Source organism: Dermacentor variabilis, chromosome 1 (assembly GCF_050947875.1).
Source record: "Dermacentor variabilis isolate Ectoservices chromosome 1, ASM5094787v1, whole genome shotgun sequence".
NCBI classification, from domain to species: Eukaryota; Metazoa; Arthropoda; class Arachnida; order Ixodida; family Ixodidae; genus Dermacentor; species Dermacentor variabilis.
Window position 1 is genome coordinate 249,616,813 of NC_134568.1, and position 27,081 is coordinate 249,643,893.

The following is a 27,081-nucleotide window of genomic DNA, read 5'->3' on the forward strand; positions in this document are numbered from 1 at the left end:
GTACATTATTTAACACACATTTCCTCATAACTTTTCTGCTTTTGTTCACCATACCTGAACGTTCAAAAGTATTGCTGGTAGCCTTTTTCATGGTGTTGGGACCACATTGTAATCTACCAACCTAAAGCTATTTAGCATTTCTCTGCTGTGTCCCTTTGATATTTCTTTCCTCCTAGATCATGCAGAATTTTTCTTTTTCTTAAGCAGAAAACATTTTCAACACCCTAATTCCTTTTTGTGTACATTATTTAACACACATTTCCTCATAACTTTCCTGCTTTTGTTCACCATACCTGAATGTTCAAAAGTATTGCTGGTAACCTTTTTCATGATGTTGGAACTACATTAAGTATAATGAAGCGTGTTGCCTTGACAATCAAAAAAGCAGAATGAGAAAACAGTTCTCAGTTTGTGCCTTTCTACAGAAAATCTTTCTTGAACAAACTGTTCTATTAGTGGTGATGGTGACTGTAAGACTGTTCTATTAGTGGCGATGGTGACTGGAAGACTGCTTGATTTTAGTGCTCAGTGGTAAAAAATGCCAGCCAGCAATGTGTTTTTCAGCTTGCATTTGCAACCTCAGTCTAGTGGTAAAGACCATAAGATATACTTTTCTTTGTGTGGGAAAGAAGCTAAATAGTTAACCACCTATTTATTTTCTTGCAACTATCATTTGAGACGCGTTGGAATTGAGGGATCACTCTGACTGCTGTTGGCTGTTATGGCTCTTATGGTTCTAGCATAGTGGTTCTCAACTCCCTGCAGGCATGGACCACCTGAGCTTGCTCAGGTGTAAAGTGAGGACAAGCTTGAGTCTACTATTTCTCCTCCCCCCCCCCTTATCTCTCTTTCCTCTTCTTTCTTTAATAAAGGCAATCACACATGCACAATACAGTAAAAGCTCATTAATTCGAATTCCGCGGGGATGCTATGAAAATCCTAATTATACAAAATTTGAACTAATGAAAGTCAGAGAAAAAAATCGCTCGGTTAAGGCGCGTATATAGTCTGATGTGGCGTGAGCACGCGCGCACACGCTACGTCACGTTGGCGTGAACAACGTCTATACTTCGAAGCACTGGTGCAGCCAACGTAACCGAACGCTGCCAGCGCGGTCCGACGCGCCCGACGTCGAGATGGCTCTTGCTCCATCCGCGCGTTCGTCGCGCTGACTAGGGAGGAGAAAAAAAAAAAAAATGTCGCAGACTCGCGCGAGAAGCGAAGCATCGATTGCGATAAGAAATTAGTAGATAGCTATACGAAGTAAGAATAGTAGTTTTATCGGTCGTATAAACTTGTAAGCATTCGCTTACTAAATAAGTAACAAGCACTGTGTCACGCGCGCACAGGTAAGCGTGAACGCATCTCGCTCGATGACCGCGGAAACTCGCTGAAAAACGCTGGAGTAAGGACACGCAGCAGTAGCAGCGAGCGAATTGACGTTCGTACAGCTCTCGCTTCAACGCGAACGAAACGTAGAAAGCACATCGCATGTGAAGCTACCGGCACTACGCGCACTCTGCAAACATCGCAGATCGCTTTGAAGATGAGTCCCACGCGAGCGCGCACTTTGGCCACGTCGCAGATCGCTTTCGAGATGCGGCGCCCGCATGGCCGCGCCGTAAGCAGCCGCCGAAGATCGTCCTCCCGTACCTCCCTCGCCTCACCCCTCTGCCTCGCGCGCGACAAGAGAGGGCGCGCTCCGCCCCACCTTAGCCTCTCGCGCACGCGAGATTGAGCCGCGTTCGCCGGCTCACCCTCGCAAGCTCGTACACAAAGAACAGGGCGCGCGGCGACGGTGTTATCGTCCTTGCCGCTGATCGAAAAAGCAAAGCTGCGCGACCCGCGCGGGGACGCCAGCGTGCTCCCGCGCACTAGCACTCTCCGCATCGACGATGATGCGGAGTTCGAATTATCGGTGGCGGTGCGGATTTCAGTGTGAATAAGCGGGATGTGTTTCATATTGCCTTCAATACATTGTTGACGGACCGCGGCGACTACTTCGAATTATCCGAAATTTCGAATTAACGAGTAGTGAATTAACGAGCTTTTACTGTAAATGCATTATCTGAGGGCCATGAAAGGGAACATGCATTCTTAGCTGCTTTATACAGGGTGTCCCAACTATCATGCACCAAGATTTTAAAATAAGCAAATGCCACGTAGCTTGACAGAACCAAAGTAATGTTGTTTGCCGTCGCTTGGAGATACTCAGATTATTTTTTGCATTTTGCCTGTTTACATAATTAGTCTTAATTAATTAATCAACTTCTCAAATATTATAATTAGATGAAAAGCCTCAATGAAAAAATTGTAGAGCAACATGAAATATTCCAAATACAGTTTTTTGTTGCTCAGTACGTGCTACATAATAGTGTTTTTTCGAGCGTAAACGTTGCCCACGAATACATGCAAAATTGCCACGCGACTGGTCGCTTGAGACACTTTGTGTGCCTAATGTAATCTAATTGTAATATTTGAGAAGTTGATTAATTAAGACTGATTATGCAGCTAGGCATAATGCAAAAAATAATCTGTCTCCAAGCGACAGCAAACGACATTACCTTGGTTCTGTCCAGCTACGTGCATTTGCATATTTTTAAATCTTGGTGCATGACAGTTGGGATGCCCTGTATATCACACAGCCTTTGTTCAATGAGAAAGGGACGCTTGTATGCTGTAAATGCAGGTGCTCGCATCACATTCACCTGAAGATAGCCCAATCAATAAGTCTAACTCAACATCAGCATTAATTTTTTTTTCCTAATCCCATGTGGTTCAAAGGAAAGAATGCAGCTTCTCAGATGGATCATTGCAAATGATTTGCAGACATGTTGCTCACTCTTAATGGACTCTGAAGACCCTTTGTTAGGTGCAGGCCAGATTGAGTGACATATCTGCAAGGTGCTCCAACTGTATACTTCTTTGATGCTGTAAGATGTAGCAATTCTCTTTACAAAGGTATTATTATCATTGTGGTATTCCTTGGAAAGCAAGTTTGGCACAATAGCTGAGGTTCCAGTGTCATTAGTCTCTGCTGTACATTTTTGGGTGTTTCTGACCTTATTTGGAGCCATCAGCATTTGTTGCTGAGTTCCTTTCACTGTACAAAGTTGAAGTCAGGGGGAAGCACCAACCATAATTTGATTCATGAACATGCAGCTGTGGCAGTTATAACTATGCTCCTCATAGTTAAGACGGGTAGTACCCATCCATCTTAACTAAATATACTAAATACTATGTGAAAAGCTTATTGACTCGATATCCTCTTTTTTTCTTCTTTTTTACAGCTTCCATGCTTACTGATGGTTGCACTTGGTTGTTGCCTTTATTGTCTCTGCTTCTTGGGAGGTAAGCAACCAGAGCAAGCTGAATAGCTGAACGACTTTTGGGTAAAAATCGCCAGGCAAATTTTTGTAATTGCTGTCTTTATGATGTAGTTGTCTGGAAATGTTGAACCAAAAATTGTGAAATAGTGCCCTTAGTTCCCCTACCATGACTTTCTTTTGTTGTAGTTTTTAGTGACTGGTAGCTTCTGCAGGCCTTTTAAAAGGTACTGCATGTGTGAGTAAATTTCTTTACCCTATTAGCCATTAGGTTTTCGTATTCCAAAACACCTAATGCACAAACCTTTGTTGTGGTTTTCAAATGTTAGTTTGAAATCTAATGTCATATTTCAACTTGTTGTAAGTACTACACATAATATTAATAAATAAGTTTGTAAATATGGGTAGTCATTTTATATATGAAATGTTTTTGTTTCAGTTTTGCTTTGGCAGTATGCTGAGCAGAGCACTTTACTCAGAAATGCTGATTTTGTTGCAATAAAGTGTAATTCCTTCTGTGTTGCCATGCATATGGCACAGATTTAAAGCAATTGTTTTTTGGTACCATTAATTACATCGAAGTTACATGCAGTGATAGAAGCACTGCACAAGACTGCGTCCTGAAGGAAGTGCTGTTAAATGCTGCACCTAATTGTCGTTTATCGCATGTATTGTGCCACGCCCGTGCCGACACACAGGTGTTCTGAATATTCGAGCATAAAAAATAAAAGAAAAAACGCATACAGCTTTGTTGGCTCTGAAGTATATGAGCATATCTCAGGCGGGACCCGGAACACCCCTTCCTTTCTGAATCTGCCAGTGTCTATGGAGAACATGACAGGGCTGTGGAAAAGTCTGAATAATCAGAGCGGATGCAAAAAATCGATCAGCGACGGACATATATTGCAATAGGACCAATACATTGGCTAATTGGTTAGAATGCACTTTTTTTTTTTGTATGTGTGTGCATTATTGATGGCTATTTGTCACTGTGTGCACTTCCATGGCACATGATTTCTTGCTACCCTAAGTGCTGGATATTTGCAGTTGCTTTGTGATCCGTTAGTGGTATCTACATGCATTTTATTAGTGTTTTACATGTGCTGTGTGTAGTTCAGGAATAATTATTTTATATAGTTACGATAACGCACAACTGTGAGGGCACAGCTGGTCAACACACCTTTGTGTATTGTGCATTTTATTATGACTAGGCAGCCCAGACATGGGAAAAAAAAGTGAAAATGGGACAAGAAAATAGACATGGAGGCACTAGCTACACAACACATACGCTGTTCCGTCTATGATCTACGCCTGCGAGGACAACAAAAATATTGTCCTTGAATTAGGTAGCAGTACATATCAACTTGTGGGCATCAGTTAAGCGGATGAAATGTATAGCAGATGAAACGGATAACGAAGCCAGTGACAGCTTGGGAGGAATGAATTGTGTATTTTTATTATTGATTGTAATTTGCATTTTTTTTTTGTTAAGCCCACTCCTGTAACAGTCTAAAGTGGAACTAACAGTACTATATTTCATTGAACTTTTTATTGAAATGCATAATTAACTGTCAATTTGGGTTTAATCTGCAATTATCTTGATTTAGTAATAAGAAAATAGGACAGCAAGTTGAATAAAAGAAGTTGCATCTTAGTATCTTAGTAGAACGCAATTTTTCAGACATTACTTACTCATACAGTAACTTTTTATTTTAACTGCATGGGGAGCTTTCCCTTTGCATCAAAGCAGTAAGTTACTGCTCCAAGCCCATGTACTATGCATTGGGTGCATGGTAAAGAACCCCAGGTGGTCAAAATTAACACGATGTGCCTCGTAATCAAATCATGTTTTTGGCACGTAAAACCCCAGAATTTTATTAAACAACATTTTTTCTGCTCTGAACTGCAAATTTTCCTGCTCCATAAACTTCTCCGAAATATCAATTGCTGCTTCCATTATTGTACGTACATGAGAAATGATGTAGGCTTGTAGAAGCAGTACTACATTCATCAGAATAGCTGTAGTCTCAGTATGTTTAAAGGATAGTACTCTTAAGGGGGATATGGATCAAGAAGGTCAGTTGGTTCCTAGAGTTAGAAGTTCAAAAGGCACAATAACAGTAAGAGTCTGTATGACAAACTTTATTGAGTGTATTCATGGAGGAGTTATGGGGGGCTTGTAGAAGGCTTAAGTGACTTTGCATGCTTGGTCAAAGCTATCACTTCAAAATGTAAGTAAGACTTGGCCACGTTTATGGCTTCTGTACCACTATTGCAAAGTGCCTCTATTGCCAAGCATGAAGATTGTTTCTGTGCTTCTGAGTTGTACAAAGAATATGTTAACAGTTATTGTTTTTATATTCTATCATTTGGCTTAGAGGAAGAGCTTTCTTAAATCCAGTGTTTCTTTAACTGCTTCTTTGTAAAAGCAGTAAAATTTGTATGTGTCATCAATGTTGCTGCTGCCTGAATTTGGTGTGTTTTAGTGGCTTTGGAAGCATTTGAATTGCAGGTTTTCTGGTTTTTAGTTGGCATCACTCTTCAAAGTGGAGGCTTTACATCAACTACTCTTGTCAGTAGCAGTGACACTTACTTCTTTTGATGCTGTTGCACTTGTACAGTCACAGGCATACGAAAACCAGCCAAACGGGCAATTCAAATCAGAAGACCATGCGTGATGTATGTGACATATTGGTGTGGTTGATTTTTAAACTTCACTGTGCAATATATGTGCCCTCGTTGAGAATTGGCAGCACTTTTATTTGAAACCAGCAAAATTCTTCCATTCTTGCTTTTACTTTGGAGTTTGAGCGTTCACCTTCCATTTGCCACTGACTATATGTGCACTTGACTGCCAAAATATGTTAAGGAATAACTGATGATCACCATCCTTCCTTGTGTGCAATGCCATTAGACAGTTTTTCTGTGGTGTCATTTCATTGTTACTAATAGCACTTTGCACTTTATGTACATAAAAAAAGACTTTTCTTCCTTTTTAGTTATTCTGCTGTTGTTAATTGTTGGCTTCCTTTACTCAGCCTTTGGAAATGTATTATTGAAGCATTATGATAATTGCAATTGTATCTGAGATTTTGTCGTAAATACGTGCTGACCTATTTTCTTCTTCTGTTTATTTTGCAGTTTACACAAAGGAGTACTTCCTGTACTTTTTGTTCTGGATGGCGATGACTATCCTGACTCTTATGGCCATAGTGTACTATGGAACTGAGTTTGTGGACTTTCCAAAGCTGCGTGACCTTACGCCTAGCAGAAGGTCAGACTAGCCTGCTTGCATGCACCTGTCAGAATGTTATTATTCTTCCTAACTCTCTTGCTAGTAGGAGCCTTGTTTAACAGTTCCACTGGCCTTAGGAGGCTGACAGTTGCAGCAATGTATTGTGAGATAAGTGCACCTTTCTTGTCAAGAATAGGCGATATGCAAATCCTTCCAAGTTGTTATTTTTTTATTTGACTTGTTGTCTGTTCAAAACTCTTGTCCAAGACTTCTTAGCATGTATGGGACTAAATAAAAGATATAACTAACATTACTCACATGAGCTATGCGTTTTGCCTGGGTCAGTAGTAAAGACACCGTGGTCCTTTGCCCATTTGATCCACCATCTCACTTTGCTATGTATAAAGCATCTTCATAGGCAGCTTTTCATCATTATTCCTTGTTGTCTGTAATGTGTCTGCTACCTCCTTTGTGGCTCTGGTGCCTTTCTATGGTGGGTGGCTTCCCTTAGCAAGTACTATTAAGTTTTACAAGCAAAATACCTTGCTTGTCAATTTTTAAGGGGGCACTTAATTCCAACATGATATTGATCTAAGCAGGTAGCCTGACATCTGGCACACTTGCAGCATTTGTTCTTGGTTATGAGGCAACCTGGCAATGGAGAAAATTGAAATTAAAGATGGGACTTCTCTATTTTACCTGCCTGAAAAATGCACTGCCCAAATATGTTATCATTTGCAAGGGCTCTTTTTGCATTATTTTGACTTGCTACCATTATCCCTGTTTCTTTTCTTTTTCCTGCTCTCGGCTCATTTTACTTTTTTGTGTGTATTTGCACCACTTACAGCATGCATGCTCTTTCGCGCCATTGCTCATTTGTTTTTTGATGTTCATGGCTACATCTGTAGTACGTTGGCAGCTTCAGTTTTCATTGTTGGTACCGTGAGGACATGAGTTTGTATTGTGCTTCTTTCTTTGTCTTGATCTGTATGTTTTTTATGTATATGCATGCATTCAGCTAGTGCTGCTTCATTTGCATGGTACCATGCTATGGCACCAGGTAGTCTCACTTTCTCTGTATTACTTGTAACCTGCTTGTTCTTTTCTTTTTTCTGGTGCTGTCACCAGGTGCTCTGTGAGTATGCTTGCTTGTTTCTGCATTTGTGTTTCCTTGCTTTCACACTGTCACCACATCCCAGCTTTTCATTTTGTTTCTGCTGCTCATTGCCAAGACAGTGGATTTGGAGGAAGCTAGTTCTCTTTTTTGAGTATGGTGGTTGCATCAGTCATTGTCTGCACTTTCATAATTTTCTCACTTGTGAAGCTGTTCATGAAAGTGACGTATCTATTATTCTAGAACACTTAATTCCATCAATGCAGCTTGGGCTAATTTTGCCTCTAGTGTCCCTTTAAACTATTACACCATAGTTCAGATCATAATTTGGCAAGCTATGAAGCCTATGGGTGAAGTGTGCTGATTAGATCAAAGGGATCAATCCTTAGGCTGCCACTAATATCCCTTCACCTCTGCACAGGACAAAATCGGGTGGTGTCATCTGCTCATTTTAGCGAACTGCATGGATGTTCATTGGGCGTTTTTGGATGAGAAGCACCTTCTACACAATTGTGCTTAGCCGTATGGCTACATTTAAATGTGGTTTCTACAAGTCCACCGGCAAGCCCTTGGGGCTGTGCACTAAACCATGCTTGCCGCACTATGTTGTCAGTAGGCTGATTTAGGAAGCATGCTCCGAGTGATATTGCTCACCATGTGGCTGCACCTTTAGAAAATTCTGTGGCCTTTTCATAATCTGATTATCTGCATAATGTCTTGGGCTGCACATGCTTAGTTCTTAAAAGCAGGGCCCTTATTTTCTGGGCAAGATGAGATTCTTCCCACCTTTTGCACCCTGAGCTAATTTTATGAAAATTGACTTAAGCACAGTTTCTTCACAAAAAGCCACCATCCATGAAATGTAATTACCAGCTGGTAGGGCGGCTCAAAGAAATTCAAACTACAGGCTAGGTTCTTGGTTATGTATCTGATTCAACCACTATGAAATGCCCAGACACCTTTCCAAATGCCCAGGTACCCAGGTACCCAAATGCCCAGGGCAAATCGCAGACGGTCTGACCTTTCACTCTCTCTCTCTCTCTCTCTCTCTCTCTCTCTCTCTATATATATATATATATATATATATATATATATATATATATATTGCCAATTACTATTACAATAAGTGAAATAGCCTCTGGAAATGCTTCTGTTATATGTAGATTTAACCAACAGGCACCTATTTATCAATCACATTTGGTGAACAATGAGGGCCCAAAAAATGAGCTGGATTTGCATTTATCTCTTGCAACTATATAACATCTCAAGATGATACAGGGGCAAAAGGTAATGAGTGCACCCACAGTGGTCTCGGATCGCACCCAGTAGCAGCAGTACAGCGTACATAAAAAGGCACATTTCCTACAAAGAATTTTAATAATTACAAAGAATTGTACTTGCTGCTTAAGTCTACAACATAAATGTATCTCTAGTTTAGGTAATAGTACTGCCGAGCTTATATGCAATGACATACAATCAACATAAATTACTTGCAATATTCACACACAAAAAAATTAATGGACTTGCCATCCCGGCCCTGCGACAGTGAACGTCCAGCGAAGCTGTTAAAAACCACCACTACAACTGCTGAGGAGGGTATGCAATGCTTTACTGCTTTATAATGCCCCCCCCCCCAACCCTTCCCACCACTCAATTTCCACTAGATTTGATATCTGTTGAATTCACAGTTATTCCAGGGCAGTTGGACAAATTCTTTGTTCGCAAAACACATTCATAAAGCTATGAATAGCTTACATGCATAATATACTAAAAATATCATAATTAGTTCTCTATCATTGAAGTTTGCCTTTATTTTCGCCAAATATAAACAAAATGTATTGTTTAGTTCATGGAGGACATCGCTGAAACAAAGACAGAAGTTGTTATGATGCATTAAAATAAGGGGAAAAAATGACGGCTCATTATTATTTATGCTTTTAACCGGACCAGGAACTTAAAAATTTTGTCACGTTGCAGTTACAATGGCCCCCCTCCACTTTCCACAAAATATGACCCTGTTGTAAACTACAGCTACAGACACTGGGAAGCATAGTTGATAGTGACCATATCACACGCTCTAACACTTGAATAAGAAAATTTCACAAAGGCTGTATATGATCCAACCACTTCACACAGGAAGTTTGCATTGGGCACCACCAATTTTCGCAAAATTTTGTCTTGGCGGCTTGTATAGGGCTGCCAGAACAGCGGGCTCAATTCTTCTGCTCTCGTTAGACATGCTCAAACACGCTGGAGTGCTTGCATGCGTAAATTATTATGAAAGCCATCTATTTTGAACTTCACCTCCACACCACCCATTAATTTGCCCTTACAGTCACCAAACCTAACGAAGCTGCCTTCTTTAGTTCAGTGAGGACACCAGCCAAAATTAATGTCACGCCTGACAATTAAAAACAAAAAAATGAGGGTTCAATGATTATTCGTAACCCTTCACAATAACCCAGAAATATCAAAACTATGCGACACATTCCACTTGAATTGCTGCCTATTCTTTCAAAGTATTAGGTATCGCAAACTCTCTCGGGACAATAGCAGTAGCGTGATAATTTGATGAGATTAAGAAGTTTGCAGGGACGGCATGGCCACAATTAGTACATGACTGGGGCTGTTGGAGAAATATGGGAGAGGCCTTTGCCCTGCAGTGGGCGTAGCCAGGCTGATGATGATGATGATGATGATGATGATAATTTCAAACACTTGTTCACCATTTTTAGATGCTGTACTTCATCAACACGCATTTACCATCACACATAAACTTGGTTTATTGTTCCCCTTATGTTCGCACAATTTTATCTCAGTTGTTATTGTAATTATGCAAGCGCAGCCGTCTAAGTCTTACATCGCTCGTAAAACAGAATAATAAGGCTATGGACCACTGGCATACCTATTCTACTTGAAAATGCGCATTTAACCCATCCATTTGGAGTATTGCCTAGACCTTATCCATACCATGCCCCTAATTTCCCCTAGAAGTAAACAAGATGCCTTGTTTAGCTCACCGAGAACACCGGAGGAACAAACTACGAATCCCGTAACATCCCCTTCAGTCACGGCATAACATTTGCGAATGCAACTTATTTTTGTCATTACTGTGTAATGGTTACAAGGAATAGACAGTGAACATTAGGCTTTGAGTAAATTGCACATTCTGCTTTCTTAAAGGGACCCTGAAACGCTTTTGACGATTTTCTACAAACGTACTGAGTCGTTAGAGTAGGTCCTTCTGATCATTAATTGACACATCTAAGTGCTCTGCGTAAAGCGTGTAATTTATTATAAGGTTTTAAAAATGCACATCGCTGCCGATCGCAGCGCACTGTTCGGCGGAATTTTAAGCCGCCCCTACCCATATGACCAAAATCACCCATATGACGTCAGTGGGGCGAGCTATCCGATTGGCTTACCAGGGCGCGTGATCGATAATTTTTCCAACTTTATGGTAAACAAATGTACTTCGTAATAGTTGGAATGTTAGTTAATTTGTTTTTATGAAAAGACAGTAGCATAAAGAGAATGCACAAGAACAATTTTTCAGTACACTTAAGCACTTCTGGCACACAGCAAGTGTCGTCTGCTTGTGTTACAACGAACTCCATTTTGACGAGAGCTCCGCGGTCACAGTTGGTCTGTCTTTTCGCGAGCACTATGATGCGACTTTGTTGCCTTGTGGACTGCAAACGTAGCGACTGGCAATATGTCAAGCTGCGACATCGTGTCCCTCTGCTAGGCAGCGTACGAGCGAACTGGCTGCTGCGCATCGGACTACCGCTATCCGATCGGCGCCAGGATTTGCGCGTTTGTGGCCGTCACTTTACACCGGAAGATTACTAACGCAACAGCGTTTCGTGAGTCCCGTATTAGGGAAAACGTAAGTGCAAGGGGACAGGGTCTGGCCGCTTGACTGTGCCGTAACGGAATGAGCCGAGATGAGCAGAAGGGCAAATGTGAATGGTCTGCACGGTGCAGCCACCTGGTGGCATAGAGCGCAACCATACACAGTAGCAGCAACGAAGCGTATTCTTCTTTGCTGCTGGTGTGTATTTTTCGCAGGAGTGTTATCATCGACACGTTGTTTTTATAAATGTTTAAAATGTTTTACACTTGGTTAGAGCAATATTAGCGCTTTCTTTGCCTGGTTAAGCGCTGCGCCAACAAGTGTCTGGACCGTGTAGACCGATCAGGCCGCTCACGTACGTCTACGCCAAAGTTCCTTCATCAGCTTGAGTTTATGCCTCCATTGATTTGCCGAAATGACCAGCTTGCCTGTGGTTAACGGAATACCAGACACGTTCGGCGCTACGACAGAATGCTCGCAACGCACGCTGCTTCGATAGCTCTCGCTTTGGGTCGACAGCCAAGCGGCTAGCGGAGAGGTCTCGTGCGGGCGGGGGCGGGCTCCAAAACAACCGGAAGTGGACGATGTGACGTCGCATCGTGACGCAGGACCAGTGAAGGCGGAGCGTAGCCCCGCTCGCTCGGCGAACGAGTTGAGGAGGAAAAGCGTGGATGGGGAGGAGGGTAACTTCTAATCGCTTGTAGCTCCATTAATACGTAACGCTTCACTTAAATTGTGGTGCGAATGTTCTACTTAAGCTGTACCCTACCCGTCTACAAAATTTGTCCGAACCGTTTCAGGGGCCCTTTAAGGTACACCCATTCCACTTCTCAGTGAAATGTATCACTTCAAATGACCGCTTTCACGAAGGCATTGCACTTTTTGATGTCCCTTCAATGAGGGTAATGCCTTCGTGAAAGCGAAGTTGGGGGTTTGGGTAGCAATCGCAAAAGATTATTTCTCCCTTGTTGTAATGCTTGGGCCCAATAATTAACCTTTGCAAGTAATTTGAGTGGGTGATTCAATATATTTATTGAAGAAACGTAGCACGACTGACTGTACAACTAATGAATATTAGTTACTATGTTTTTACGATGGGTCACTATAAAACTCGGAGGCATTCTCCTGCCTTGACTTGCCTTCTATATGGAGTCTCCAGCACCTTGGGATAAAATTGAAAGAAATAGCTCATCTTCAAAAATATTGGCTTCTGTATGCATCTCCTTTTTATTAGTATTTGAGAACGTCTCACTATGAGCTTTACGCATTTTTTCCAATATATCTTTTTTTCGCTGTGTATTTTACTAACTCCTCCCTTCTGTTTTCTTTTTGAATAAAGTAAACACTACCCCTTACTATTCAAGCTGGATTAAGTCGTTTTGTATTTATTAGCATGCTTACTAGAGAGTGACACCATCGGATGACGTGGTGTCAGCCCGTCTCTTGACATAAAACAAAGTTCTGTGTAGCTCAGGGAATTTGGCAAAGGCACTCAGGGAAAACATGAAAAACTCAGGGAATTTGGAAATGTCAACTTGGTAGACACCCTGTCTCTTCAACTTATTTGCGGACATTTACATGTCTGCCAACCTGGGGCCCTCAAAATTTGGGAGATTTGCTGAGGAAGGGGGTAGGGTGTGGAGGGACGGAAATGAAAAAAAATAAAATAATTTCATGCTTTATTTTCTGAGCCACAGCAACGTCAGAAACGGCTCTGAATAGCTTCCAGTACTGTTATTAGACGTATCGGTGCTCATGCTGTTACCAGAAATAGTATATGTGTGCATGCATAATTAAAGAACACATACTATGGCCTATGGCAATGGCATCTTTCCATTCTTAATATGCTTCACCATATAACAATATGGCATAATGGCAAAGCTAACTTACAGGGTTCTTCACTAGGCCCCATAGCAAATTTTGGGTATACACTGGAAATTGTTACATGCCTTCTAAGGGAGAAGGAAGGGGGTTAACTGAGGGGCCCGTTTTCATTAGTCATATCATAAGAAGCCAACAAATACTGACACCACGGACAACATAGGGGAAATTACTTGTGCTTGATAAATGAAATAAAGAAACGATAAATTAATGGAAATGAAAGTGGATGAAAAAACAACTTGCCGCAGGTGGGGAACGATCCCACAACCTTCGCGTTTTACGTGCGATGCTCTACCAATTGAGCTATCGCGACGCCGTTTCCCCATTCACTTTCTTGGGCATTTATATTTCCTAGTAGAACCCTGGGAGTGTTAGCCAGCGCCACCACTCACAGACCGTGGCGGCGGATGTGGAACATCCTTTCTGCCACAGGCATCACGAGAATGTGAGGGTTCAGGTATTTGTACGGGAAAAACATTGATTCACAGTGGAGAAAAAGAGCTAGGAAGCTTACCAGCAATGAATGAATGAATGAACTTTTATTTCTACCGAAAAGGGGCTGTCTGAACCCAGCTTCGGCACGCAGGCCAAGGGGGGATTAGGGACTGCCCCGCAGACTAGGGACTAGTGAAGTTGCTTCTTCACGGCCTCAGCCACCAGGCAAATGGCTTGCTGCTGGACGTTGGGGTCGTCGCTCCGCAACCAGACCTCCCAGGCTTCTCTACTATCTATGTTTTGGCTGCTCCTTGGGGAACCGGCACATTCCCAGATTATGTGGTCTAGCGTACCCCTCTCGCCGCAATCTTTGCATTTGGCATCATTTTGGTCCCCTGTCTGCGTAAGATAGACCCAAAATGGGCAGATCTAATTACCAGCTTGCAAACGCCTCCGTATATGCGCCTCATTGTAGGAGAGAGACTGATCCAGAGCGGGGAGGTTTCTCCTTTCAAGTTTGTAGTGTTCAGTGATGTGATATGTGTATACACTATCTTTCATTCCCCCACCTTTGTGCAGCCTCATTGCCTGGGACAGATTGGTGTGCGGGTATCCATATAATGGATAATTTTCTATTAATTGGGTTACTGAGGTGTATGCATCTAGCTTCCTCCGATATTCTTCCTTTACAAAAATTCCAAATAGCTGTTTTGCTATCACTAATGATTATGTTCGCCTGTCTACCAGTGCAAGCGAGCGCTATTGCGACTTCTTCAGCTGTACTTGCATCTCTAGTGTGTGTATGCGGCCTGTATGGTGAGCAACATAGAAACGAAGAAGGTCAAGCGGAAAGTCAGAGAGGCTGAGATAATCTCATGGGTGGTGGCAAGGGAAAAGAAACCTGCCATAAATAACTACTTAAGAGGAAAAAACAAAATCAGGAAAGAAACGATTTACGATAACTCAAAGGGAAGCTCGTTACTTTTTGAAGCGAAATTCAGGATGCCTTAGAACACGCACTTATAAAGTGAGATATAAGAAGGAAAAAGAAGCACGTGCTTGCTGCAGTAAAGCTAGGGAAACAATGGAGCATGTTTTATTAGAATGTGAGGATATCTGCACAGTGTTCAATTTAGGCATCACTGGCGTCCTTGAAGCCCTTGGGTTCAGCGAGAGCAGGGGGAAGGCAAACATGTCCGCAATAGAGATTAGTAAGATACGATTGGAAGATTGGTGGAAGAAAAGTAGGGAAATGACAAACAATGGAGGCGTACAAAAACAAAGTTTGCAATAGGGGTTCAGAAACTTTGGTTATGGGAATCCATAGTTTCTTTTTCTTTTTTTCCTTTTTTCCCTTTTTTTTCTTTTTTAACATAGGTAGGACATTAGGCAATATAAGAGCTTGGTGGCACAACCCACTGCCCCGTTCCAAAGGGGATGCTCATAACCACGACCTACTGGAACTCCAGACCTGCACAGATATCCGGCTTCTATGGAAGCCGCTTGCGCCCACTCTCGTTCAACCGTTGGCTGTCGGTGTCGCTTTTATGACCTGTTCGTCTGCTAGTCTATGCTTGACTGGGGCGGCATTGCAATTAGAACGGCATCTGTTGTGTTGTAACGAACAGCTTGCATGGTTGATTGTTTTGGCGATCACAATGACAGTGATGTTACAAGGCTTTGATCGGTTACTTGGCTGCAAAAGTTGACTACCTGAACATGAAAAATGTCGGTGCATGTAGTCCGCTGCTCTCTAAAATGGCGTTAAACAGCAGCTCCTATTGCCTTTTTCACGCAGTAACAAACTGCACAGATATTGCACATTAAGTCGCATTGTTTGTAAAGTTCGTAAAATTCACAGCAGTGTCGTTGTTTACATTGTAAAGTTCCCTTCTGCGCTTTTTAGAAACTGGAAACCACCGTAATGTTTGACGACAGGACGATTACCACTCATCTTAAAACTTAAAAGTTGCCCATGAGTATATTGAGAGTTCAGAAAGAGAATCAGGCATACAGTTTCACTGCACCACCTTTGCACCACCGTTATGCTGTCACCTTACCTCACAGAAAAGCTAGCTTTGAAGTTTGGAAAGACTTCCGTGACACAAGGCCTGCAGTGCAGCACTATTTAAAGCACTGGGATTGCTCTTGCAACCTTTCAACTCACCTAAACATCGAGCAATACATATTTAAAAAAGCTATGCTCACCTTTCCTTGAAACAGACTCGATCAATTTCTTGCATAAATCGGGCGCATGAATTACTTGCGAAAACTTTTATCCGATCCTCTGCCTTTCATTCAGCATGCAGCAGTAAATCCTAATGTCATCTCTGACATTAGGCTGTCTGCAGTCAGCTCAAGAAAGCTAGATTATTGTATGAATATTTTATTTTAAAAATTTTCAGTCTCTTACGTAGGCTAGGAAAGGGAAGATTATGCCGTCTAGCATTGCAGCTGCCATCTGTGGTTGTTGTTTATCTTTCTTGCACCGCTCCTCCTCCTCTTATCTCACTGTTCAAATGCAAAACATTCGAAGTTTGTTTTCTTTCTATATTTGTGAATTGATTCACCACCAATACAAACGCTATGTGCTTGACGAAATGTCTGCACGAGGCGTTGCAAGAGATCGCGGAAGCAGACATCAGCGAACAGGTTATAACTAGCGCCAATCTTGTCCGTATGTTATGTCCCTAACGGCAGAACAGGTGGACTAGACTAGGCGTGCTGGGCAAGTGACATCTATGGAGGTCTGGAGTTCAGTAGGTCATGCTCATGACCATCCATCCATCCATCCATCCATCCATCCATCCATTGTCTTCCAGACGGCTCGAAACGCATTCCATTAATTGGCATCGAAGCTGTCTCGGCTGTTTATGTAGACTGTCTCCAATGCTGGCCAAGGGCGCTATTCTCAACACGCATGGCGGCTGCACGGCCGCCATTATCTGCCATGTTGACTCTCTGATTGGCTGTGGAGAGCTCATGTGCCTTGAAATTTGTGCCGGGATGCGGTATTTTTGCAAAATGTAATTTTGAGTTTTCATCAAACTGACGAAATGTGATGTGGAGCTGCAAATTTTATCGACCAATACATTTTTTTGGTCCTTGGCAGCTATATTGCGACGTTAGCTCTTCAAAAAGAAAGTGAGCGGTAGTGTACAGAAGCCAGTGCAATGCATCTGCAATTTCGCGAATATGTGGTGGCGATCCAAGATATGTGCCATACCAACTTGTTGGCTGAAGGAATATGCTGCTGGGAGCGTCGCAAGAAGGGCCGTTTCGTAAACGGCAATTTGACGTTGCATGATTTTGCGCTGGCCCGCCATTGCAGAGATTTTCCCCAATAATTTGTGGTGCAACGAGCCGCGCGAATTATGCTAATGAGCAGCCATATGCAATGGCGGCCGAGAGGAATGCGTATCGCCATATTTTTCCTGTTGTTTGGCGCCATGAAAATCTTTTGTTCATAATGCATGCTCATAGTATGTGCATCGCTCTCTCGTAGTGTTGGCATTTGTGTCTTGGGCCATCATATTTTAGAATGCGTATATACAAAATAATATTGGTTGAACATAGCAAACTTTCTGCAACATTGTCCACCTTCCACTGCTGCATTTGTATTGTAATCAAGATTAATGCCTTTTTGCACAATCAGAAGTTATGACAATGGCGTCTTTTTAATTTATATAAAGAAATGTATGTAAGGTGGCGCCTTAAAGTTTACTTCCATAGTGCGAGTAACCAGCGAAGTGAACAAGAGATGGCTGTGCCGGCGCTTGCGTCGTGCTAGCAGATGTCTCTGGTGCACGCAACACTATCGGTGATATTCGGCCTTTCTCAGCCAGCCAAGTCGGGCTGAGTCACTTACGTTTCACGACATGGTTATAACGTGGCCTAGAATGTGCGCCACATAACCACTGGTAGGTTGTGTATGTTGTCTCAAGGAAGAAAACAAGTGCATTGGCGCCAACATACGATGACTCATTCCATTTCCCGGGGACACGCATCCTAGCTAATGAAGCAGACAACGGCTTGTACGCAGCAGACGACGGAAGCGAGAAGCATTTTTGATGGAATAATCATACGCTTTGAGATGGCTGCTTTATTTTTACTGCGGAGAAAAACTATTTTGCTTTACCGAGAACCTTACGTTCAGTGCCTTCATTTCAGTTTCTTAGGCAAAACGTCAAGTTGGCGTCACGTTACGAAAGCAAAATGGGGCCATCAGCGCCATTTTATTTGCGTAACGTCTGCATCACGCATCGAAGAAAAAGGCGGAATGTCCGCACCCTTAGACATGCTTCAGTTTCACAGCTTCCCTCGGGAGGTGGCCGAAGTGCTGGTCACGCGAACTAGTGGCGCTGCAATCACGTCTTACGTAAAGCCCCTCTTTCGTCACTTTTGCCGCTTCTGGTTTCGCTTCTGCTTTCACTTCTGTATTCATTTCAGTGGTTTCGCTTTGTCTGTCCCTACTATGGTCATGTTAATGTTGTCTGATGTGCGGCGGTTTTTTCCGGTGAAAATTTTCGGACAAAAGTGTTTCGGCGTCTAATAACAGGAAGAAGTTTCCTATGCGGTCCTGCTTTGTCCACGGCTGCTCCAGCGACCAGATGCAAAGTGATGCTGGCACTCACTATTTTTTTCATACCGCGATGACAGCAGAGGTGAAATGTGTGATATATGTGAAAATGCATGCTGCTCCGAAAGAAAAAATGCCTCACAGATAAGTCCGACGTGTGTGAACGCCATGTTGAGGACGACAATCTATATTTTCATTATTGAGAACAAATATGAACTGATTCCTCACGGGAAATACGGACGCTGGGTCACAGCGCAATTCCACAACTTAATTATTCCTGGTCTTCACGAGTGCACCTTGAAGCCAAGAAATGTGATGGAAAAGCGAAGTTCACCAAGAGAAGGAGCTCGAGTGTCGGCAGGAACTTCAGTGAAAGTTTGCAGAGATGCGCTTCGATGATGCAGGATTCAACCCAATTGTGCTTGGAATATTGTTGTGCTTGCCTTCAAAATATGTGCCACTGACTGTCATCAACAAGCTCACGACCGTGACTTTTCCTTCTGTACTCTAAAAACGAATTTATTGAAGATGGCGCCATACAGCAGCGGTATGTGGATCGTTGTATGTGAACCATTCACAATCATGTTGGAAGTTCAGCGCTCATCCTCTTCGTGTATCCGTCCGTGTCTCTTTTGCGCTGCCGCATTTTCAAATATGGTTCAGATGGCGAAAGCTGTTGTGACTGAGTGCTCAAGGTGGCGTAGGGGGCAAGGACGGCTTAAGGCCCCTTGAGGACGGCTGCCCACAAGTCCTCATAGAAATCGGGGCGGGGGTGTGGCAGCCGGAGCCTGGAACGTTGTTGAGAAGTCAGTGGCTATCCAGCTTGATGAACCAGTTGTTTGGCATGTCGATGTAGAATTCCCGGACACCCTACAACCGTGGGACGTTTGCCATACTGCACGAGGCCATATCACTCGCCTTAGTAGTGTCGGTGCACTGATGCTGGTATGGCTGGGCTCTGTCGTTCGTTGTCGCCAATTTGTGAGAGGCGGCATGAAGAGGTCGCCGGCGTGGCCACGGTTTATTTATTCCAGCTAGCCATGGTGCCACAGGATCTTAGGAGCGGCCGTGGCCGCTCAGGTCGAGCGCGCTAGCATGTCTGGTTAGGTTTGGTGCCTACGAAAATGGCTCAACCCACTCGGGGCATTGGCCATGAATCAGGCGGAAGTAGGTAAAAAGGGAAGAATACTTAAATATAATTTTGTAATTTAAAAATGATATTAAATGAATACTAATCGTTAATATCAGTTTTCTGGCTGTATATATTATTCTAAATTTGAAGTTAATATTTCTGTATCCATGTTGAGGAAAGTAAAATAAAATTAACATGGCAGTCTCTTTGTTTCACTTATAAAATTAAATATCGCATCATATACGTTTCTATTGTGGTGTCCTAGTGCTGACGCCCCAAGACGCAGTATCGTAGGAAGCATAATGATCAATCCAAGTTGGCAAAGAAGACTGAGGTCATATTCTGTGCACGTCGGTCCGACGACACTCTATAAAGAAATGTTCCATAGTTTCAGGTTCGTTGCAATAAAAACATTGAGGGGAAGGTGCCAAACCAGACCTGTGGGAAGAAAAATTAGGCATTGGTATTCGGCAACGCATTCTTGTGAATGAAACCTCAAATTTTCTTGTTGAACACTATCTGCTCTGCCAAGGGAATCTAAGGTGCTGAAAGTCGATGTTATTTAATACCCATGATTTGGCATGTTCTTCTTGAACACAAATTTTTTTTAAATCTTGTAGCCATCATGTATGCCGAAAGTTTTAGGATCCTGAGTACTAGGCATATAAGAGATGATGCCGCCAGTGCGTCTGCTGACTGCGCAAGAAACAGGAGCTTCACTCGATGCTCGTGCCACTTATAACTTTAAATTAGTTGTTGAGTAGAATTTATTCACAATTTCTCGTCGTAAAATCGCTTGCGACTGAGTGGATGCCACTGTGAAGTTTTTGGCAGTCAGGGCCAGTTTACAGAGGCTATATATCAGGGGCAGGTACTGAGACTCTCATCAGCTGTTTATGGTTATGCATTACGTCATGAGTGCTGTAGCTGAAGAGACAGGCCCATCTAGTCAGATTCTATGCACGCCAGGAATGCTTTAGTACAGTTGTCAGTATGCATGTTTGTCTAGAGCGCTCAAACGCCATACAGATGTATATGTTATGAGCGTCCCCTTTGGAACGGGGCGGTGAGTTATGCCATCAAGCTCTTGCTATTATACTCCCTAATGTCCTACCTAGGTTACAAAAAAAAAAACGAAAAGAAAACCCACGATGAATTCCCATAACCAAATTTTCTGAGCCCCTATTATGAACTCTGTTTTTGTAGATCCCCATTTTTTGTCATTTCCCTACTTCCACCAATCTTCCAATCGCCTCTTTGGACTGCAGGGTCGCCGCCTACATTTGATGCCTGGTTCCAGGTAGCTTACATCTGTGCTTGTGCCGTGACAATGATGAAACTGCCTTAATCTTTTTCTTGCTGATGCTGATTACCGTGGCTTCAATTGCTGTAGTTGTCTGGAATCGTCGGTGATTGCAGCTGTCAAAGCCATGCTAACCAGCAAGACGAAAAAGAAGGCATTGCGTTCATCAGTGTAGTGGTGCATGCTCAGATGTAGGCCACCTCAAACCTAGCCTTATTGGTAGACGGCGCCCGCGCATGCGAGAGCGCAAAGTTCGAGCACTCCAGACAAGCAACTGTGCATTCTCAAATGGACACGAGCACCGTTGATGGCTCTGGAGCTTACGATGATGCATGTGTAATTAGGGGACAGACTTGTGTAGGCGCTGAATTTCCGAATATCGCCGGCTGTGCTGCCAATGTCGCGAATTTTAGTTTGTTTTGCGTGCACATGTTCATCTGCTTGGCTACCAGCACCCGTCACTTCCACGTGGCAATATACCAGGTGTTTCTTTTTATGCTGAGCTTTTTTTAACTAGGCCTCTGCCTCTTGCAGATAGGCTACCGGCTTAGGCAGACATTAGCAGCAAGAAACATTTGAATATTTTGCTATTTACCGAAAATGTGCTAATTTACTGTTTAATTACTCACTTTAGGACACGTGTTGTAATTGTAAAATTGAAGACGAGCATTGGTGAAGTGATGCTGCTTAGCAGAAATCCTATAGGACTAGCACCACTTCTTTTTCTTTAATTTTGGGCTTTTGCATGCCAAAACCACTTTCTGATTATGAGGCACGCCATAGTGGAGGACTCCGGAAATTTCTACCACCTGGGGTTCTTTAACGTGCACCTAAATCTAAGTATGCAGGTGTTTTCGCATTTCGCCCCCATCGAAATGCAGCTGCCGTGGCCGGGATTCGATCCCGGCTGTTTTCGCATTTCGCCCCCATTGAAATGCAGCCGCCGTGGTCGGGATTCGATCCCGCGACCTCGTGCTCAGCAGCCTAACATCATAGCCACTGGGCAACCACGGTGGGTTAGCACCACTTTCGAGGTATGAGAGCTTAAAATGTGCCGCAATACACTGGCATTCTATCATCTAAAAGTGTGCCTCTAACAGTTCGGGATGATCTTAACTGAACGCCGAGGCATTTTTCAGCAGATTTTGTGGACAGGTAGCTGAGAAAGTGGTGCTAGGATTTCTGCTAAGCAGGCATGACTTCACTACTTCTCAGCTGCAATTTTGTAATTATAACATGTGCCCTAAAGTAGGTGATTAAATGTTAATTAGCACATTTAGGGTCATTTGCAAAATTATCATCGAAATTGTTCTTACTGCTAATGTCTACCCAGCCACATAGCCAATCGGCAAAAATTTCAGGGGCCTAAACATGAAATGTTTTTAAAATAAGGTGTTCCTCCTAGAAGAACACACCTGGTATAAGGCACTGCTGCGCTTTCAGTTCCAGAAAGCCATGTTAAAAAAAAAACTGCATAGTTTTTACTTTATGTTATCTCTTACACAGGACATGTCTGTGCTGAGCTCACAGCCTACTTATCAACACATTTTTCACATGCCAAAGGCCACACGGTGGCGACCGCAGTGAGAACTGAAACCTCTTGACAGCACTGAAATTGGCTGCGCTACCCAAGCATTGTTAATCGCAGCTGAAGTAGTGTAGCGACACGGCACTGGCTTGGCGTCCAAGTTCAGGTCTGCAGCCGAAGATCTTCTGGACTCTATGCTGGCCTGCCATGCTGCCCTACCGTGCAGGCGGCCGCTGTATCTCCGTTGTCTCAGAGGAACACAGTCTCGCGTCTGGAGGTTTGGTGCACATAATTTGTTTTTCATGCTTAGCACAAAAAAGTACTCAAATGAAATGTTCTGGAAGAAGCTTCGTATAAACTACTATATGCACTAAATTTTACATATTTACTATAAAATCTGTCGCCTGACTTACGCCTGAACATCAGCCATATTGCAGATTTCAAACTTAACCAATATATGCCTAGTGTCCTACATGTAGTACACTTATTTTGTTCACAGTAACTCACATTTCCTATAGCTTGCGGTTCTCAGCCTGTATTCATAAGGTCATAAATTTTCTATGTGAAAAATTTGGCAAATGTGCACCTAGACGTTTCCATGTTACAACAGCTGCAACATCATGCATTTTGGAACTTCGAGAAGGGTGCCATCTCGCAGCAGAAAATTTACCAAAAATTGATTAAGATGTAATTGACTGTTGCCGTGAATGTGAGGAACTGTCCTTAAGGGACAAAATGCATATACTTACAGAATATCTATTCTCAGTATTTGAAACTTCAACACTTGCAATGTTTGAAACAGCAGCGTCCTATATGTAGGACACTAGGCAGGTGCTGTTTCGAGAGCCTATAGTAATGGACATCCTATGGCCTTCATATAGCCGGACATTGTAATAAAGAGAGACTAAGGTAATCATGAATTCTTGTCTATCACATGAACTGTTTTCTTCCTTTTTGCTGGTAGGGAGGACCTTCCTTGATCACGCTTTCGCAAACAAAGCTGCACAAGGGTTGAAGATAATATTCAATGATATTGACACTTATGAGATACCTTCAGCAGTCTCAATTATTACACCTGATAAATTATCCTGTGGTACACTCTTAAACAAATGTACACCATTAGGGGTGTATATTTGCCGCACAACAATAATCGTCATCTGTCTTGCTTACATTTCCTTTCTTGAAAACGCTGTGCTCACTACTTTCTTCTCGAGAATGCTCTGTCGTGCTGATAACGCGCATGCCATTCGTGGGTTGGAAGTACAGGGCTCGCAGCGTTAAAGAAAGGAAATACGGACGAGACAGGTGACGATTATTGTTGTGTAGCAAGATACGACCTAAAAGGAGTAAATTTGTTTAAGAGCATAGTAACTGATGAGAAAAGCAGCCATGAATACACCACGAGCATAGCGTGAACTATTCACCGGGCAGCACTTTTGTGGCTGACGCCTTAGGCAAAGCTCTTTAATGCAGTGATGATGACAAGGTTATCACTGAGCCACCAGTAAAATGTCAAAAAATATACAGAAAGGAAGCGCATACGTGATCTGAAAGTGTTTTCCTAGCACCTAATCTTGCAGCATGTCAATACATGAAGAAACAACCCTGACTGGAATAGATGCATTCAGAAACATTTTTCATAGGTGGAAGTGATCACCTTGCTTGTAAATAACACCAACTACTATGCATAGCAAAATAATTTATCTGTGACTATAGATGAGATGGGATGAAGAGCTTTCAAGTGCTCTCTCCGGTGCGTCTTTCCTAGACTGTTCAGCATTAGTGAAACTTCACTGGAGTCATTTTCAAATTATGGCTGTAAGCTTTCGATTACCGAGTTCATTGTAATTGTGATATAATCGGCTATCACTGCAAACGCTACAGTACTGTCGCAGTCGCGTCTAACGTTCGGGGTGATGAATTCATGCACCTGGGAATAAGACATTGGATAAAAAGCAATTCAGTGTCCTGATGAAATGTCGAAGCCTTTTGTAATTACCCGATATAAGCTAACAAGGATGGAGGGGAGAGACTTCACGAAGCCATTACAATATACCACACTGCTATATGAGCAAGAAGCTGTATTCTTTGCTGCTTATATATACCTTGATGCGTATGAATGCATTCTAGCACTACAGGGCAGGAAGCGATAAAGGTGACCTGCCCACATTTTAAATGCTACATACCTTACACTATTTTTTCACATAGTCCCCACACCAGTTCAGACTTTTGTCCCATCACAGCAGTAAATTTGAGGTGCCCCTGTGCCATGTTGTTGTCAGTTGGCGACGCGTGCGGCCTCCCCGACCGCCCATTGTCACGCAAGTCTTCACGGCCTTTTGCGAACTCGCAACACCACCACCTCACACTTCTCAAAGCAAGACACTTTCTCCATATGTGGGCTGCATTTCCCTGTGGATTTTGATGGGCGTTCGTCCCTTACTCCATAGAAAACACTTCATTGCTCATACGCTGTGGACATGTGAAGCACAACCGCCGAGCTGCGGAGCTACCGGCAAATAAGGCCGGGCTTGTACAAGAAAGGTCCACTGTTAGGAATGGATATGTTGACTTCGCATTTACAGCTGTAATTCGGCTAAAAAATAAGGGCGAAGGCTTTCTGATTTGCGCTCGTGCATTCTGAAGCCTCTCAAAGACTGTATCAAACAAATATTTTTAAGTCAAAGTTTAGGCATATATGTTTTAAAGACCATTTATGCTTTGATGCTATTCGTCCATTGACTAATTTGACACATTTTTGATACTTTTCTCTCTTACTGCCTAACCAAGCAATGTGATTGGTCTTAGTAATGCGTACATTTTTGTGGAGTTCCAAAAGCTCTCGGCCTTCCCCATACACTCTAAGTAAAAAAAGTTTACACCCTTTGGGGTGTATCTTGCCCCCAAACAACAGTCGTCGTCCGTTTTGCTTGCGTTTCCTTTCTTGAAAATTGCTGTCACTACTTCCTTGTCAAGAATGCTATATCATGCTGGTAATTCCCATGCTGTTCGTGATTTTGAAGTACCAGGCGGGCAGCGTTAAGGACGGGAAATGCATATGAGGTCATTGTTTGGCGACACGATAAGCCCCAAAAGGCGGGCACTTTTCTTAGTGTAGTGCTTCATATGCAAGTACCCCATAATAGTCTGAGCTTAAATATGAACGCGTGATTACTTTCATGCAATAATATTCTGAAGGAGCTTCACGACGCAAATTTACGTCACTTCCGCGATATTCAAATGGCAGGCACAGAAAAAGCTGCTAAAAGTAATCTGCTAAAGTAAAGAGGGAGGCAAATCCCGTAATTTTTTTCAAGACACAATATAGTCAAGCTCAATGTCCGAGACATTTAACATCGATTGACCTCACCATGTTAGCTGCTCATGGGCAAAATGCACGAGAAATTCAGTAACAGGAATGACTGGTAACTTGAATTTAGCGTTTTCCTAGTTTTCCAAATGCACCTCCGAATTTGCAGTCACTGCACATGTTACACTAGTATGCGCTTAGATTGGTGGCTGCTTGCTCAGGCAGAGAAGGACATATACTTTTATTTTTATTTTTTATTTTTTTGTAGTGACCACGCCTCTAGTGTTTATATGGGTAGATTTATCTTTTGTTTACGGTAGTATACATGTGCAGCAGCAGCATGAGGCTGCTTTGAAATAGGGCTGCATTCCTTGTGGCGCATATTTATCCCGCTGCTCTTTTAATAAAGCTGGTTACTCTAGAGCACTGACCGAGCATGGCGCTTTGTCGTCATATATAGTTTCTGCCACCGCGCAGCGCAGAACATAGTGGGTGTACAGGGTTCCTAGAAGCATGCTACACTACTTGTGTGAATAGTGTCTGTACAACATGCCGGCTGTCAAAGTGCCGGTGCCTTGTATAGAGGCGCCTGTATACCCGCTCCATTTTCCTCTTCAAGGACTTCTCACACGAGGGGCAGGAAGAGGATGATGTATGCAATGCCGCCAGCTGCGCTTGGCGCTTCTTGCGCCCAATCTAGGCCAACGCATGCTTCCTCCATACTAGTGTGTCTGAAGGCATGTTGCGCGAAGCCTTCAACGGCACACTCCTGCTTTGTGGTGAACTGTTTTCTTTCCAAACACAGCAAACGCTGTCTCTGCCTTCTGATTTCTCATATAGAGATAAAATAAATCACGATTACAACAAAAATTGTGCTGGCGGGAACGCGCACTGACCTCGTAACGTGCTGGATGTTGGAAATGCCGATGAACATGACATATTGTTTACTCATTTCACCGTGTTCTTGTACTTCGACTTCCTTTGTCGTGCTTATAGCAAGTATCGTTGCAGTTTTGATACGAAGGCAAAGTGTGAAGTACTCAAGTAACCGTGAAAATTCTGATATGACATTAGAGCTGTACAGAACAGCTCTAAATGTTTTTTACAGCTTTACAAAGCGTGCCTTACTTTCGAAAAAAATTCTACTAGCCAAAGTTGGATAATGTATGTAGTAGTCACTGTTGCATGCAAGCCAGAGGCTTGCATGCAGCAGCAACAGGCTATCAACATGCAACAGGCTATCGACATCGCTCTCACTTCTTAGCTTTACTGGAAGAGGGACTCTTACTTTTTTAGAGGCTGCTCAGATCGAAAAATTCTGCTTACTAAATATCTACGCGCTTTTGGAAGTAACCACTGCAGATGTAAGGACTACCGAGGGT

The 27,081-nt window shown here is 42.9% G+C and overlaps 1 protein-coding gene across 4 annotated transcripts in view; it reads left to right on the forward strand.

The window, feature by feature from the left end:
* Sac1 (phosphatidylinositol-3-phosphatase SAC1) overlaps positions 1-27,081 on the forward strand; it is a 131,531-nt gene that overhangs the window by 73,574 nt on the left and 30,876 nt on the right. For all 4 annotated transcript variants that reach the window (XM_075672938.1, XM_075672915.1, XM_075672923.1 and 1 more), the window contains 2 exons: positions 3,291-3,351; positions 6,468-6,600. In XM_075672938.1, coding sequence (XP_075529053.1) covers positions 3,291-3,351; positions 6,468-6,600 — 194 coding nt within the window. The remainder of the gene's footprint in view (positions 1-3,290; positions 3,352-6,467; positions 6,601-27,081) is intronic.